The 15,000-nt window shown below is 42.8% G+C and overlaps 1 protein-coding gene across 50 annotated transcripts; it reads right to left on the bottom strand.

Annotated features, from left to right (window-relative positions):
- Positions 1-4,470: 4,470 nt before the first annotated feature.
- On the bottom strand, positions 4,471-9,452 carry LOC126984712 (uncharacterized). Of its 50 annotated transcripts, XM_050838700.1 has the most exons (7): positions 8,609-9,452; positions 8,024-8,095; positions 7,916-7,987; positions 7,844-7,879; positions 7,772-7,807; positions 5,618-7,735; positions 4,476-5,482 (listed from the first exon to the last, which is right to left on the bottom strand). In XM_050838700.1, the coding sequence occupies exons 1-6, from the start codon at positions 9,396-9,398 to the stop codon at positions 6,162-6,164; spliced, it is 2,580 nt and encodes an 859-aa protein (XP_050694657.1). In that variant the 5' UTR covers positions 9,399-9,452; the 3' UTR covers positions 4,476-5,482; positions 5,618-6,161. The 50 variants fall into 50 exon arrangements, with proteins under 50 accessions (XP_050694642.1, XP_050694652.1, XP_050694661.1 ...); XM_050838685.1 differs by lacking the exons at positions 7,772-7,807; positions 7,844-7,879 and adding an exon at positions 7,808-7,843 and having other exon boundaries at positions 4,471-5,482; positions 5,618-7,771; positions 7,880-7,987; XM_050838695.1 differs by lacking the exons at positions 7,772-7,807; positions 7,844-7,879 and adding an exon at positions 7,808-7,843 and having other exon boundaries at positions 4,471-5,482; positions 7,880-7,987.
- Between the last annotated feature and the right edge of the window lie 5,548 nt (positions 9,453-15,000).

The raw sequence follows: 15,000 nt of genomic DNA, 5'->3' as shown, positions 1-15,000 counted from the left end.
AAAAAAAAAGAAAATATGAGGAAAAGGGGGAGAGAAAAAAAATAAAGGGAAGGGAAAAAAAGGGAGGAGGAAAAAGGGAAGGGGAAAAAAGGGAAGGGGAAAAAAGGGAGGAGGAAAAAAGGGAGGAGGAAAAAAGGGAGAAGGAAAAAAGGGAGAAGGAAAAAAGGGAGGAGGAAAAAAGGGAGGAGGAAAAAAGGGAGGAGGAAAAAAGGGAGGAGGAAAAAAGGGACGGGGAAAAAAGGGACGGGGAAAAAAAGGGAGGAGGAAAAAAGGGAGAAGGAAAAAAGGGAGGAGGAAAAAAGGGAAGGGGAAAAAAGGGAGGAGGAAAAAAGTGAGGAGGAAAAAAGGGAGGAGGAAAAAAAGGAGGAGGAAAAAAGGGAGGAGGAAAAAAGGGAGAAGGAAAAAAGGGAGGAGGAAAAAAGGGAGGAGGAAAAAAGGGAGGAGGAAAAAAGGGAGGAGGAAAAAAGTGAGGAGGAAAAAAGGGAGGAGGAAAAAAGGGAGGAGGAAAAAAGGGAGGAGGAAAAAAGGGAGGAGGAAAAAAGGGAGGAGGAAAAAAGGGAGGAGGAAAAAATGGAGGAGGAAAAATGGGAGGAGGAAAAAAGGGAGGAGGAAAAAAGGGAGGAGGAAAAAAGGGAGAAGGAAAAAAGGGAGGAGGAAAAAAGGGAGGAGGAAAAAAGGGAGTAGGAAAAAAGGGAGGAGGAAAAAAGGGAGGAGGAAAAAAGGGAGGAGGAAAAAAGGGAGGAGGAAAAAAGGGAGAAGGAAAAAAGGGAGAAGGAAAAAAGGGAGAAGGAAAAAAGAGAGGAGGAAAAAAGGGAGGAGGAAAAAAGGGAGGAGGAAAAAAGGGAGAAGGAAAAAAGGGAGGAGGAAAAAAGGGAGGAGGGAAAAGGGAGGGGGAAAAAGGGAGAAGGAAAAAAGGGAGAAGGAATAAAGGGAGAAGAAAAAAAGGGAGGAGGAAAAAAGGGAGGAGAAAAAAAGGGAGAAGGAAAAAAGGGAGGAGGAAAAAAGGGAGGAGCAAAAAAGGGAAGGGGAAAAAAGGGAGGAGGAAAAAAGGGAGAAGGAAAAAAGGGAGGAGGAAAAAAGGGAGAAGGAAAAAAGGGAGGAGGAAAAAAGGGAGGAGGAAAAGAGGGAGGAGGAAAAAAGGGAGAAGGAAAAAAGGGAGGAGGAAAAAAGTGAGGAGGAAAAAAGGGAGGAGGAAAAAAGTGAGGAGGAAAAAAGGGAGGAGGAAAAAAGTGGATAAAAAGAGAAATAAGGAAATGGGGGAGGAAATGGAAAAAAAGAGGAAAAAAAGGAAAAATAAGAGGAAATGGGAGAGAACGAAAGAAACGAAGCGAAAAAGAAATAAGAAATAAAAGAAAGGAAAAGAGGAAGATAAATAAAGAAAAGGAGAGGAAGAAAGGGAGAAAATAAAAGCGGAAAAGAAAGGGAAAAGAAAAGGGAAAAAACAAAAGAAAAAAGGAAAGAAAAAAATTAAAAATAAAATAAAATACGAATTAAAAGAAGGGAAAAGAGGAAGAGAAGTAAAGAAAAGGAGAGGAAGAAAGGGAGAAAATAAAAGCGGAAAAGAAAGGGAAAGGAAAAAAAGAAAAGGGAAGAAACAAAGAAAAAGGGAAGAAAAAAGAAAAAGAAAGAAAGGAAAAAAAAGGAAAAGAAGAAGAGAAGTAAAGAAAAGGAGAGGAAGAAAGGGAGAAAATAAAAGCGGAAAAGAAAGGGAAAGGAAAAAAAGAAAATTGAAGAAACAAAAAGAAAAAAGGGAAGAAACAAAAGAAAGAAAAGAAAGAAAAGAAAATACGAAATAAAAGAAAAGAAAAGAGGAAGAGAAGTAAAGAAAAGGAGAGGAAGAAAGGGAGAAAATAAAAGCGAAAACGAAAATGAAAAGGGGGACTCAAAAAAAGAAATGGTAGATTTAAAAGAAATAAAGAAAATGTAAGAAAAAAATAACGAAACGAAAAATAAAAAAGAAAACAAGAAAAAGAAAAAAAGGGAGATAGAATCTAACAAAAAAGGAAAGAAAAAAGGAAAGCATAAACGAACAGGGACAAGAAAAAGAAAGGGAGGATGGAAGGAAAAGAAAGGGGAAGGAAAAAAGAATCGGAGGAAAAAAGGGAGGAGGAAAAAAGAAAGGAAGGAGGAAAAAAATGAAAAGGAGAAGGAAAAAAGAAAGGGAGGAGAAAAAAAGGGAGGAAAAAAAGGGAGGAGGAAAAAAGAAAGGAAGGAGGAAAAAGAAAGGAAGGAGGAAGAAAAAAAAGGGAGGAAAAAAGAGAGGGAGGAGGAAAAAAGAGAGGGAGGAGGAAAAAAGAGAGGGAGGAGGAAAAAAGACAGGAAAAAAAGGGAGGAGGAAGAAAAAAAGGGAGGAATAAAAAGGGAGGAAAAAAGAGAGGGAGGAAGAAAAGAGAGAGAGGAAAAAGAGAGAGAGGAGGAAAAAAAGGGAGGAGGAAAAAAAAGGGAGGAGGAAAAAAGAAAGGAAAGAGGAAGAAAAAAGAAAGGGAGGAATAAAAAGAAAGGGAGGAAACAAGAGAGGGAGGAGGAAAAGAGAGGGAGGAGGAAAAAAAGGGAGGAAAAAAAGAAAGAGGAAGAAAAAAAGGTAGAGGAAAAAAATGAAAATGAGGGGGAAAAGAAAGGGAGAAAAAAGGGAGGATAAAAAATGGGAGAGGGAAAAAGGGAGGAGGAAAGAAAGGGAGAGAAAAAGAAAGGGAGTAGAAAAAAATGAGAAAAAAAGGGAGGAGGAAAAAGGGAGGAAAAAAGGGAGGAGGAAGAAAAGGGAGGAGGAAAAAGGGAGGAAAAAAAGGGAGGAGGAAAGAAAGGGAGAAAAAAGAAAGGGAGGAGGAAAAAAGGAGAAAAAAGAAAGGGAGGAGGAAAAAGGGAGGAAAAAAAAGGGAGGAGGAAAGAAAGGGAGAAAAAAAGAAAGGGAGGACAAAAAAAAGGAGAAAAAAGAAAGGGAGGAGGAAAAAAAGGGAGGAGGAAAAAGGGAGGGAAAAAGGGAGGAGGAAAGAAAGGGAGAAAAAAGAAAGGGAGGAGGAAAAAAGGAGAAAAAAGAAAGGGAGGAGAAAAAAAGGGAGGAGGAAAAAGGGAGGAAAAAAGGGAGGAGGAAAAAAGGAGAAAAAAGGGAGAAGGAAAAAAGGGAGGAGGAAAAAGGGAAGAGGAAAGAAAGGGAGAAAAAAAAGAAAGGTAGGAGGAAAAAAGGAGAAAAAAGAATGGGAGGAGGAAAAAAAGTGAAGAGGAAAAAGGGAGGAAAAAGGGAGGAGGAAAAAGGGAGGAAAAAAAGGAGGAGGAATTGAAGGGAGAAAAAAAAGGGAGGAGGTAAAAAGGAGAAAAAAAGAAAGGGAGGAGGCAAATAAAACGAAGGAAAAAAGAAAGGGCGGAGGAAAATAAAAGGAAGGAAAAAAGAAAGGGAGGAGGAAAAAAGGGAGGGAAGAGGAAAATAGGGAGAGTATAAAGGGATTTTAGAAGCTTATACATCAGAGAGAAGAAAAGGGAGAGAATTTGTAAGGAAAGGGAGAGAAGGGTTTTAAAGATACGGGCGAGGGAGGGTATTTAAACAGGGGGAGGGAGAGAGAGGGAAGGGAGGGAGGGAGGGAGGGAGAGAGAGAGAGAGGAAGTGAGGGAGGGAGGGAGAGAGGGAGTGAGAAACGGAGTGAGGAAGGGAGAGAGGGAGAGGGAGGGAAGGAGAGGAAGGAAGGGAAGGAGAGGAAGGAAGGGAGGGAGGGGGAGAGGGAGGGAGAGAGGGAGGGAGGGAGAGAGAGAGAGGAAAGGAGGGAGGGAGGGAGACTGCCATAATCCTAAACGGGTGAGTGTAAATTAGAGAGAGAGAGAGAGAGAGAGAGAGAGAGAGAGAGAGAGAGAGAGAGAGAGAGAGAGAGAGAGAGAGAGAGAGAGAGAGAGAGAGAGAGAGAGAGAGAATAAGGTAAACGAAAAAAAAGAAAAATGAGAAAACAGGAAAAAGAGGAAAGGAAAGAAAATGGAGGAAAACAAAACACAAAAAAACAAAAAGAAAGGCTAAGAAAAAAAAATAAGGAAAAGACAATCACGACTTTAATAAAACACGAAACGAATTAAAACAGAAAAAAACACATAAAACAGCAGACGTTATTTCCAAGCATTAATACATAGAAGATACATAGAAGAATACATAGAAGAATACATAGAAAAATACATAGAAAAATACATAGAAGAATACATAGAAAAATACATAGAAAAATACATAGAAGAATACATAGAAAAATACATAGAAGAATACATAGAAGAATACATAGAAAAATACATAGAAAAATACATAGAAAAATACATAGAAAAATACATAGAAGAATACATAGAAGAATACATAGAAAAATACATAGAAGAATACATAGAAAAATACATAGAAGAATACATAGAAAAATACATAGAAAAATACATAGAAGAATACATAGAAGAATACATAGAAAAATACATAGAAGAATACATAGAAGAATACATAGAAGATACATAGAAGATACATGGAAGATACATAGAATAATAAAAGAATACATAGAAGATACATAGAAGATATAGAAGAATAGAAGAATACATAGAATACATAGAAGATACATAAGATACATAGAATACATAGGAGAATACACAGAATAATACATAGAAGAAAAAGCTGGACCAAAATCGTAGTTAGAAAAAAAAGAAAAAAAAATCACTTCTAAAAAAATTATATATAGACAAAACATTCAACTAAAACAACTTCGGAACATTAAGAAAAAACAAACACACAAATTAAAACACTTCTTAACATTACACAAGAAAAAAATGACAAAAACTAGACCTCTAAACATTAACACACACACACACACACACACACACACACACACACACACACACACACACACACACAGCCCCGTAATTAGGAAGGTTCACAAAGTTCATATTATTTCACGCGTTCAACAAGTTCCTGGATTCTATTTAAGCATAGTTCGATCTTGTATTAAGCCACTTACTCCTTCTTAACACACACACACACACACACACACACACACACAGAAAGACACAGACAGACATATAGATAGACAAACATATCCACATAGTTATAGACACACACACAGACAAAACTCTTCACACATTTCAAATAATTTCCTCACTTTTGAACACTTTTTCTTTAGTTTTTTTTTTTTTCGTCTGAAGCACTTTGAACCCTGATTCCGAAGCTTCGTTCCTGCTTCGTTCTCACTTCAATACCTTTAATTCCCCCTTTTAAACACTTGCTTTATTTTTTTCTCAATTGCGTATGTTTTACTTTACTTCTCCAACATTTAAAACACTTCAAAGCTTCATTCTCCCTTTTGAACCCCCATTTGACAGCTTCGTTCTCACTTCAAAACCTTCAATACCCCTTTTTAAACATTTGCCTTATTTTTTCCTCAATTGTTTATCTTTTACTTTATCTCTTCAACACTTAAAACACTTCACAGCTTCATTCTCCCTTTCGAACCCCCATTTGACAGCTTCGTTCTCACTTCAAAACCTTCAATTCCCCTTTTAAACATTTGCCTTATTTTTCTTCAATTCTTTTACTTTATCTCTTCAACACTTCAAACACTTCACAGCTTCATTCTCCCTTTCGAGCCCCCATTTGACAGCTTCGTTCTCACTTCAAAACCTTCAATACCCCTTTTTAAACATTTGCTTTATTTTTCCTCAATTGTGTATCTTCTACTTCATCTTCAACACTTAAAATACTTCACAGCATCATTTTCCCTTTTAAACCCTAATTTGACACCTTTTCTCACCTCAAAACCTTTATATTTTTCTCCTTTTTATCGTATTTTCTAACTTAATTTTTCATCAGCTTCGAACCTCCCACTCTCCCTTTGCTTTTAAAACACCACAAAGCTTCATTCTCCCTCCTCGAAGCCTCTTTCCACCGTTACATTCACTTCAAACCTTCAATTTTCTTTTTAAAAGCATATCTTAGCTCACTTTCCCTCGTTTTCAAGTCTTTTTACTAACCCTCTTCAACACCTCACCTCTAAGCTTCATTTCCCCGTTCCGAAGCCTCAGCCTAAGCTTCATCAGCCTCCTCTCCAAGCTCTTTCCACCGTTTCATTCACTTCAAATCTTCAATTCCCTTTTTAAACGCATATCTTAGCTCACTTCTCCCTCATTCTCAAATCTTTTTACTCTCCCTCTTCAACACCTCGCCTCTAAGCTTCATTTTCCCGTTCCGAAGCCTCAGCCGAAGCTTCATCATCCTCCTCTCCAAGCATGTAGTGAAGCCAATTGAACTTTCGGAGACTTAACTCATACAATCCCTCGAATTTGCTCTTTATGGCGTTCTTTATCCCGTGCTTCATCGCGTCTACATAACTCGGCCCTTCTTGTCCCTCTCCCTTTTCCTCCACTTCAAACGGCCACAAGAGTAGGGATTCCAACTGCAATGTTCTCTCCAGCATTTTATCCTCGAGGTAATTCATGCTGTCCAACATTTTGACCTTCATCTTCTCTTTAAATGTCAGTGGTTCGTTCTCCTTAGCTTGACTGTGATGCTCGTCTGGCAATTTCTCGTTCTTGTATTGGTGGTCATCTTGAGAGTGGATGATGTGCCTTGTCCCACCATGCGCATCTTCGTCCTGTTCAACCCGTAAGTGATGGTCTGCTGGGAGACTTTTTTCCACACCATGATTCGACCCGTGGAAATGCCGATCACCCCCATCAGGATCTCTCCCAGGTACAGGCCTTACATACACACCTTGGTCGGGCAGATCCGCATACTCTCTACTGGGGGCTACCGGACTTGTCACCTGGATACAAGGCTCACCAGGCTGTCTGTCTATGGTCACCTGGACTGTCACGAGGGCTGGCTTGGTGACCGTTTGAGTCCTTGTCCCCCAGGCTGTGTAGTACTTGGTGACAGTTGGTGTATGGGACCTGACCTGACTGGTGACTCCTGGGTGATGTCCTGACAGACTCGTGACTCCTGGGTGATGTTCTGCCTGGCTGGTGACGGGTACGCGAGGTTTGATGACTGGCGTGAAAGTCTTCGTGAGGGTGGTGTATGTTCGACAAGACACAGCATTGACCCAGAGAGAGATAGGTCTGTACCGTGTCGTGGTCAGTGTTGTGGTCGTGGTGAGAGTCTCGAGCCAGTATTTAGTTGAGTAGACCCCCTCGACTTTGACATCCGTGAGTGTGGTGAATTCGGTAACCATCTCCACGCGGGTACTGGTGTAAGGTATCTTGGTGGTGATCAATATGTTAGTGGTGACGGAGGTGGTGATAGTGCTGACCTGGGTACTGGGAATGGTGATGACACGTGTTGATGATACGAGGTCACCATCAAGGAGTGTGGACGAAGTGATGGTGACCTCGGTGGTGATGACGTTGACAGCGAGCATAGTCACCACCGTTGGAACCCATGTGACCTGTGTGGTGGTGATGATGAGTGGTGAGGCGCTGGTGAGGCAAGTTTCATCACCAGTTTCGTAGAGAGTTTCAACACGAGTTTCACCTGGATTTTCATCATGCTTCACTTCAGTATGACCGGTTATATCACCACGTTCATCACCACTTTTGTAGACCCTTTCATCACCAGTTTCGTAGAGCGTTTCATCACCAGTTTCGTAGAGCGTTTCCTTACCAGTTTCACCAGGAGTTTCGCCTCCAGTTTCACCTCTAATCTCACCTCCAGTCTCACCTCCAGTCTCACCTCCAGTTTCGTAGAGTGTTTCATCACCAGTTTCACCTCCAGTTTCGTAGAGTGTTTCATGACCAGTTTCACCTCCAGTTTCGTAGAGTGTTTCATGACCAGTTTCACCTCCAGTTTCGTAGTGCGTTTCATCACCAGTTTCACCTCCAGTTTCGTAGAGTGTTTCATCACCAGTTTCACCTCCAGTTTCGTAGTGTGTTTCATCACCAGTTTCACCTCCAGTTTCGTAGAGTGTTTCATCACCAGTTTCACCTCCAGTTTCGTAGTGTGTTTCATCACCAGTTTCACCTCCAGTTTCGTAGAGTGTTTCATCACCAGTTTCACCTCCAGTTTCGTTGAGTGTTTCATCACCAGTTTCACCTCCAGTTTCGTAGAGTGTTTCATCACCAGTTTCACCTCCAGTTTCGTAGTGTGTTTCATCACCAGTTTCACCTCCAGTTTCGTTGAGTGTTTCATCACCAGTTTCACCTCCAGTTTCGTAGTGTTTTTCATCACCAGTTTCACCTCCAGTTTCGTAGAGTGTTTCATCACCAGTTTCACCTCCAGTTTCGTAGTGTGTTTCATCACCAGTTTCGTAGAGTTTCATCAACAGTTTCACCAAAAAATCATTAAACTTATCTTCAACAAGACCATCAACATCACCAGTTTCACCTCCAGTTTCACCTCCAATCTCATATCCAGTTTCGTAGACTTTCTTCAACAGTTTCACCAAAAAATCATTATACTTATCTTCAGCATGAACAACTACACCACCAGTTTCAACTCCCGTTTCATATCCAGTCGTATCACTAGTTTCACCTCCAGTTTCATCACCAGTTTCGTAGAGTTTCTTAAAAAGTTTCACCAAAAATTCATTAAAATTATCTTGAGCATGAACATCTACATCACCAGTTTCATCTATCGTCTCATATCCAGTCGTATCACCAGTTTCATCACCAGTTTCACCTCCAGTTTCGTAGAGTTTCATCAACAGTTTCAGCAAAAAATCATTAAACTTATTTTCAACATGAACATCAACACCACCAATTTCATCTTCCGTTTCACCTCCAGTCGTATCTTCAGTTTCACCTCCAGTCGTATCTCCAGTTTCACCTCCAGTCGTATCTCCAGTTTCGTAGAGTTTCATCAACAGTTTCACCAAAAAATCATTAAACTTATCTTCAACATGAACATCAACATCACCAGTTTCATCTATCGTCTCATAACCAGGCGTATCACCAGTTTCACCTCCAGTTTCACCTCCAGTTTCGTAGAGTTTCTTCAACAGTGTCACAAAAAAATCATTAAACTTATCTTCAACATGAACATCAACAGTTTCATCTCCCGTTTCATCTCCCGTTTCATATCCAGTCGTATCTCCAGTTTCACCTCCAGTTTCACCTCCAGTTTCACCTCCAGTTTCACCTCCAGTTTCACCTCCAGTTTCATCACCACCATCACCAGTTTCACCTCTAGTTTTATCACCACCATCACCAGTTTCACCTCCAGTTTCATCACCACCATCACCAGTTTCACCTCCAGTTTCATCACCAGTTTCACCTCCAGTTTCATCACCACCATCACCTCCAGTTTCATCACCAGTTTCACCTCCAGTTTCATCACCAGTTTCATCACCAGTTACATCACCAGTTTCATCACCAGTTTCACCTCCAGTTTCATCACCATAATCAAAAATTTCAACCACATCAGATCTACGCGATTCCCCTTCGTGTCCAATGTTCCTCCTCAACACCATGTCATCACCAGCCACCACCACCACCACCACCACCGTCACCACCACCCACCACCACTTAGCGCCTGCCATCCTCTCTGTGCTGAGTCTGGTTGTGGAGTGGTGGTGATGGTGGTGATGGAGGTGGTGGTGGTGGTGGTGGTGATGGTGGTGGTGGTGGTGGTTTGGTGTTTAACTATTGAATTGGGTTGTTAAGAGATTGTTTTTTGTTTGTTTGCTTGTTTGTTTGTTTGTTTTGTGTGTGTGTGTGTGTGTGTGTGTGTGTGTGTGTGTGTGTGTGTGTGTGTGTGTGTGATGCTATTTTTTTATATATATATATACGTTGACTCTCTCTCTCTCTCTCTCTCTCATTACTCATTTTCAATCATCCATCCCTTCAATTTACCTTTCCTTTCCTTTCTCCCTCCCTCCCTCCCTTCCTCCCTTCCCTCCCTCAATTTCACCCTTCCCTCCCTTCCTCTAATTTTACCCAAATCTCCCTTCTTCCCCCTTCCTTCCTTCCTTCCTTATTTCCTCCTTCCCTCCCTCCCTCTTTCCTTCCCTCCTTCCTTCTCCTTTCCTTTCTTCCTTTCCTCCATTTTAGATTTTATTTTCCTCCTTCCTTCCTTCATTCTCTCCTTCTTCTTATTTCTTTCCTTCTTTCCCTTCCTTTCTTCCTTCTCTTCCTTCTCTCTTCTTCATATTTTTACCTCCTTTTTTTTCCTCCTTCCTTCCTTCTTTCCTTCTCCTTTTTTATCTCTCCATTCCTCCATCCATCTCTCTTTCCTTCCTTCTTTATTTTCTTTCTTTCCTTCTTTCCTTCCCTTCTTCCTTCCTTCTTCTTCATATTTTTTCTCCTTCCTTCCTTCATTCATTCTTTCCTTCATTTTTCATCTCTATTTCTTCCTCCATTCTTCCTTCCTTCTCTCCTTCTCTCACTTTCTTCCTCTTTCCTTTCCTTCTTTCCTTCCTTCCTTTCCTTCAACCCCTTCCTTCCTCTCCTCTTCTCTCCTTCCTTCCTCTTCCTTCCCTTCCTTCCTCTCTCTCTCCTTCCTCTCTCTCTCTCTCTCTCTCTCTCTCTCTCTCTCTCTCTCTCTCTTCCTTTCTCTTCCCTCCTTCTTTCCCTCTCCCTTTCCTTCCTTCTTCCCTCCCTTCCTTCCTTCCTTTCTTCAACCCTCTTTCCTCCTTCCCTTTCTCTCGCCTCTTCCTCTCCTCTCCCTTCCCTCCCTTCCTCCTTCTCTCCCTCCCTCTCCCCCCCCTCCCCCTCCTTAACAATACATAACAAGCGCGTTCTTAGAATAAAAACAGTTGCGCGATTCGCTAATTTTTCCTCCATTGATTGGGAGGGAGGGAGGAGGAGGAGGAGGAGGAGGAGGGGGAAGAGGAGGAGGAGGAGGAGGGAGAGAATGATCGAACAGTGTATTGGGATGGAAAGAACGAGAGAGAGAGAGAGAGAGAGAGAGAGAGAGAGAGAGAGAGAGAGAGAGAGAGAGAGAGAGAGAGAGAGAGAGAGAGAGAGATTTTAGTAGTAGTAGTAGTAGTAGTAGTAGTAGTAGTAGTAGTAGTTGTAGTAGTATAGTCTGTTTCATTCCGTCTGTCCACCAACAAAGCGGAAATTTTGCTGGCTGTGTTACCTGCGCATTTCTAGTTCGTGAATGCGTGAAAATCAACTGTTGTGATAGACGTTCAAGCTTATTTTTCAGTAATTGATTGATTGATTTGAATTAGGCGCCGCAACAGCCAGGGTCTTATGGCGCCGTATTTTTTCAGTGATATATTTGAATGTTTATGTATACAAAAAACAAGTCAGTCGGTTGCATCGATAAGCTAACACACAAGCACGCGAACAGACAAGACTGTATCAAGTAACACAGTCACGCCATGCTCGAACGATCTGTGGTTTTCAAATTCACTGATTGATAGCTCATTCAAGGCATATTAAACCACATCTGGCTCTGCAAGTGCAAATAAAGGGTATTTTAATGATTTACTGCATGTAAATAATGATTAATAATCGAAATAACATGAAACAATAAATAATAAGTATTGAATGCGAGCTAGATATCACTTTATGTACAGGTGCCGCATCCACGTTCACGAGGGGACGGACGGAATGATGTGGACTATGGTAGTAGTAGTAGTAGTAGTAGTAGTAGTAGTAGTAGTAGTAGTAGTAGTAGTAGTAGCAGTAGTAGAAGTAGCAGTAGTAGTAGTAGGGGGGGGCAGGGAACGCAACCCCCCCCCCCTCCCATTTCCCTCACAGCTGTCAACCCACAACTGATCAGATTAGTAAGGGAGAGAGAGAGAGAGAGAGAGAGAGAGAGGGGAAAAAGGGAGATATAATAGGAGGGGAGGAGAGGAAGGGAGAAAAGGGAGAGACAATTGTGAGGAATAAAGGAAGGACGGAGGGAGAGGGAGAGAGGGAGGAGGGAGGGAGGAGAGAGGGAGAAGGGAGGGAGGGAGGAAGGGAGAGAAGGGAGGGAGGAAAGGGAGAGGAAGGAAGGAGACGAGGGAGAGAGAGGAAGGAGGGAGGAGGAAAGGGAGAGGAAGGAAGGAGACGAGGGAGAGAGAGAGGAAGGGAGGGGAGGGAGGAGAGGGAGAGGAAGGAGGAAGAGAGGGAAAGGAGAGAGGGAGAGAAGGGAGGGAGAGAAGGGAGGGAGGAGGAGGAGGAAGGAGAGAAGGAGGAGAGGGAGAGGAGGGAAGGAGACGAGGGAGAGAGGAGGAGGAGGGAGGAAGGAGAGAAGGAGGAGGAAAGGAGAGGGAGAATAGATTTTGTATGCTTACCATAACATTAGAGAGAGAGAGAGAGAGAGAGACTAATATTCCTTGTTAATAATACAGAAAATAATAAACAGTCGAGTAATTCTAACATTATTATTATTATTATTATTATTATTATTATTATTATTATTATTATTATTATTATTATTATTATTATTATTATTATTATTATTATCTCACTATCTCTCTCTCTCTCTCTCTCTCTGGTAAACGCCCCAAATTAGGGCTTTCCCACGCCCCCTCCCCACACAGGTATTGGCGCCCACCTCAAAGCGGGGAGGCTAATTGGCAGGTAAGTCACCCCTTCCCCTCCCCTCCCCTCCCCTCCCCTTCCTCCCCTACCCCCTCCCCTTATCTCTCCTCTCCTCCAATTCTTCCATTCTTCCTTACCTAACTCTTCTCTCCTCCTTTCCTCCCCTTCCCAACCCTTCCCTCCCCTTATCTCTCCTCTGCTCCTTCCATTCGTCCATTCCTCCTTACCTAACTTTTCTCCCCTCCTTTCCCCCCCTCCCCTCCCCTCTACTCCTGCCTATCTCCCCTCCCTTCCCTTCCCTTCCCTTCCCTTCCTTTTTCTTCCCTACTCTTTCCTTCCGTTCCCTCCCTCTACTCCCTCTCCCCCTCCTTCCTTCCCTTCCTTTTTCTTCCCTACCCTTTCCTTCCCTTCCTCCCTCCTCCTCCCTCCCTCCCCTCCCTCCCTCCCCTTCCCTCTCTACTCCTGCTGCTCATCTCCTCCCTTCCCTTCCCTTTCCTTCCTTTTTCTTCCCTACTTACCTTTCCTTCCTTCCTCCCTCCCTCCCTCCCTCCCTCCTCCCCTCCCCTCTACTCCTGCCTATCTCCCCTCCCTTCCCTTCCCTTCCCTTCCCTTCCTTTTTCTTCCCTACTCTTTCCTTCCCTTTCCTTCCCTCCCCTCCCCTCCCTCACTCCCTGCCCATCTCCCTCCCTTCCCTTCCCTTCCTTCCTTTTTTCTTCTCACTCTTTCCTTCCCTTCCTCCCTCCCTCCCTCCCTCCCCTTCCCTCTACTCCTGCCTATCTCCCCTTCCTTCCCTTCCCTTCCTTTTTCTTCCCCTCCTTCCCTTCCCTTCCCTTTCCTTCCTTTTTCTTCCCTACTCTTTCCTTCCCTTTCCTTCCCTCCCCTCCCCTCCCTTCCCCTTCCCTCTACTCCTGCCTATCTCCCCTCCCTTCCCTTCCCTTCCCTTCCTTTTCTTCTCACTTTTCCTTCCTTCCTTCCCTCCCTCCTCCCTTCCCCTTCCCTCTACTCCTGCCTATCTCCTCCCTTCCCTTTCCTTCCCTTCCATTCCTTTTTCTTCCCTACCCTTTCCTTCCGTTCTCCCCTCTTCCCTCCCCTCCCTCCCCTCCCTCCCCCTCCCCCACCCTCTTCCTTACCTATCTCCTCTCCCTTATCTTCTCCTCCCTTCCTTTCCCCTCCCTTCCCTTCCCTTTCCTTCCTTACCCTTTCCTTCCCTTCCCTTCCCTCTCCTCCCCTCCCCTGCCCTTCCCGTCCCTTCCTTTACCTTTCCTTTCCTCCCATCCATTCTCCTCCCTCTCCCTCCCACTCTCTCCCATCTTACCTTCCTCCCTCCCTACCTCTCACCCTTCCCATCCTTCCCCTCCTCCTCCTCCTCCCCCTCCCTCCCACGCCTCCCCACCTGCCTACCTTAACGAGCTACCTCTAACCACCTGTTCCTCTGCCTTTACCTCCCTTTTTTTACCGTTTTTTCTTACCTTACGTTACCTCACCTACCCTAACATTACCTTACCTTACCTTACCTTACCTTACCTAATCTTACATAACTTTACCTTACCTTACCTTACCTTATCTTACCTTACCTTACCTTGCCTTATCTAACCTTACCTTACCTACCTAATCTTTACCTTACCTTACTTACCTAACTTTTACCTCCTTTTACCTCAACCTTACCTTACCTAACCTTACCTTCCTTACCTTACCTTATCTAACCTTACCTTACCTTACCTTACCTTATCTAACCTTACCTTATATTACCTTACCTTACCTTACCTTACCTAATCTTACCTTACCTTACCTTACCTTACCTAACCTTACCTTACGTTAACTTACCTTATCTAACCTTACCTTACCTTACCTTACCTTATCTAACCTTACCTTATATTACCTTACCTTATCTAATCTTACCTTTACCTTTTATCTAACCTTACCTTACCTTTTATTACCTTACCTTACCTTACCTTACCTTACCTAATACCACTAATTTTACCTTACCTTACGTTACCTTACCTTTACCTTACCTTACCTTACCCCATCTACTACCTTTACCTTTTACCTTACCTTATCTAACCTTACCTTTTATTCATTACCTTTACTCATTTTACCTTACCTACCTTTACCTTACCTTCTCCAATTTTACCTTACCTTTACCTGTCTAACCTTACCTTACCTTACCTTACCTTACCTAATCTTACCTTACCTTACCTTATCTAACCTTACCTTACCTTACCTTACCTTACCTTACCTTACCTTACCTTACCTTACCTAACCTTACCTTCCGTTAACTTACCTTATCTAACCTTACCTTACCTTACCCTACCTTACCTTACCTTACCTTACCAAATCTAACCTTACCTTATATTACCTTACCTTACCTTACCTTACCTTATCTGTTCTTCCCTTCTCTTCCTTTCCCTTCCCTTCCCTTCCGTTCTCCTCTCCTCTCCTCTTTTCTCTTCTTTTCCCATCCCTTCTTTTCCCTTTCCTTTCCTTCCCATTTCTTTTGTTCTCTTTCATTCTCTTCTTTTCCTTTTCCTTTCCTTTCCTTCCCTTCCTTTCCCTTCCCTTCACTTCACTTCACTTCCTTTCTCTTCTCTTCCC

Source organism: Eriocheir sinensis, chromosome 57 (genome assembly GCF_024679095.1).
Source record: "Eriocheir sinensis breed Jianghai 21 chromosome 57, ASM2467909v1, whole genome shotgun sequence".
Taxonomy (NCBI): domain Eukaryota; kingdom Metazoa; phylum Arthropoda; class Malacostraca; order Decapoda; family Varunidae; genus Eriocheir; species Eriocheir sinensis.
Note: the sequence above shows the minus strand (reverse complement) of the source record. Positions and strands in the feature narration are given on the sequence as shown.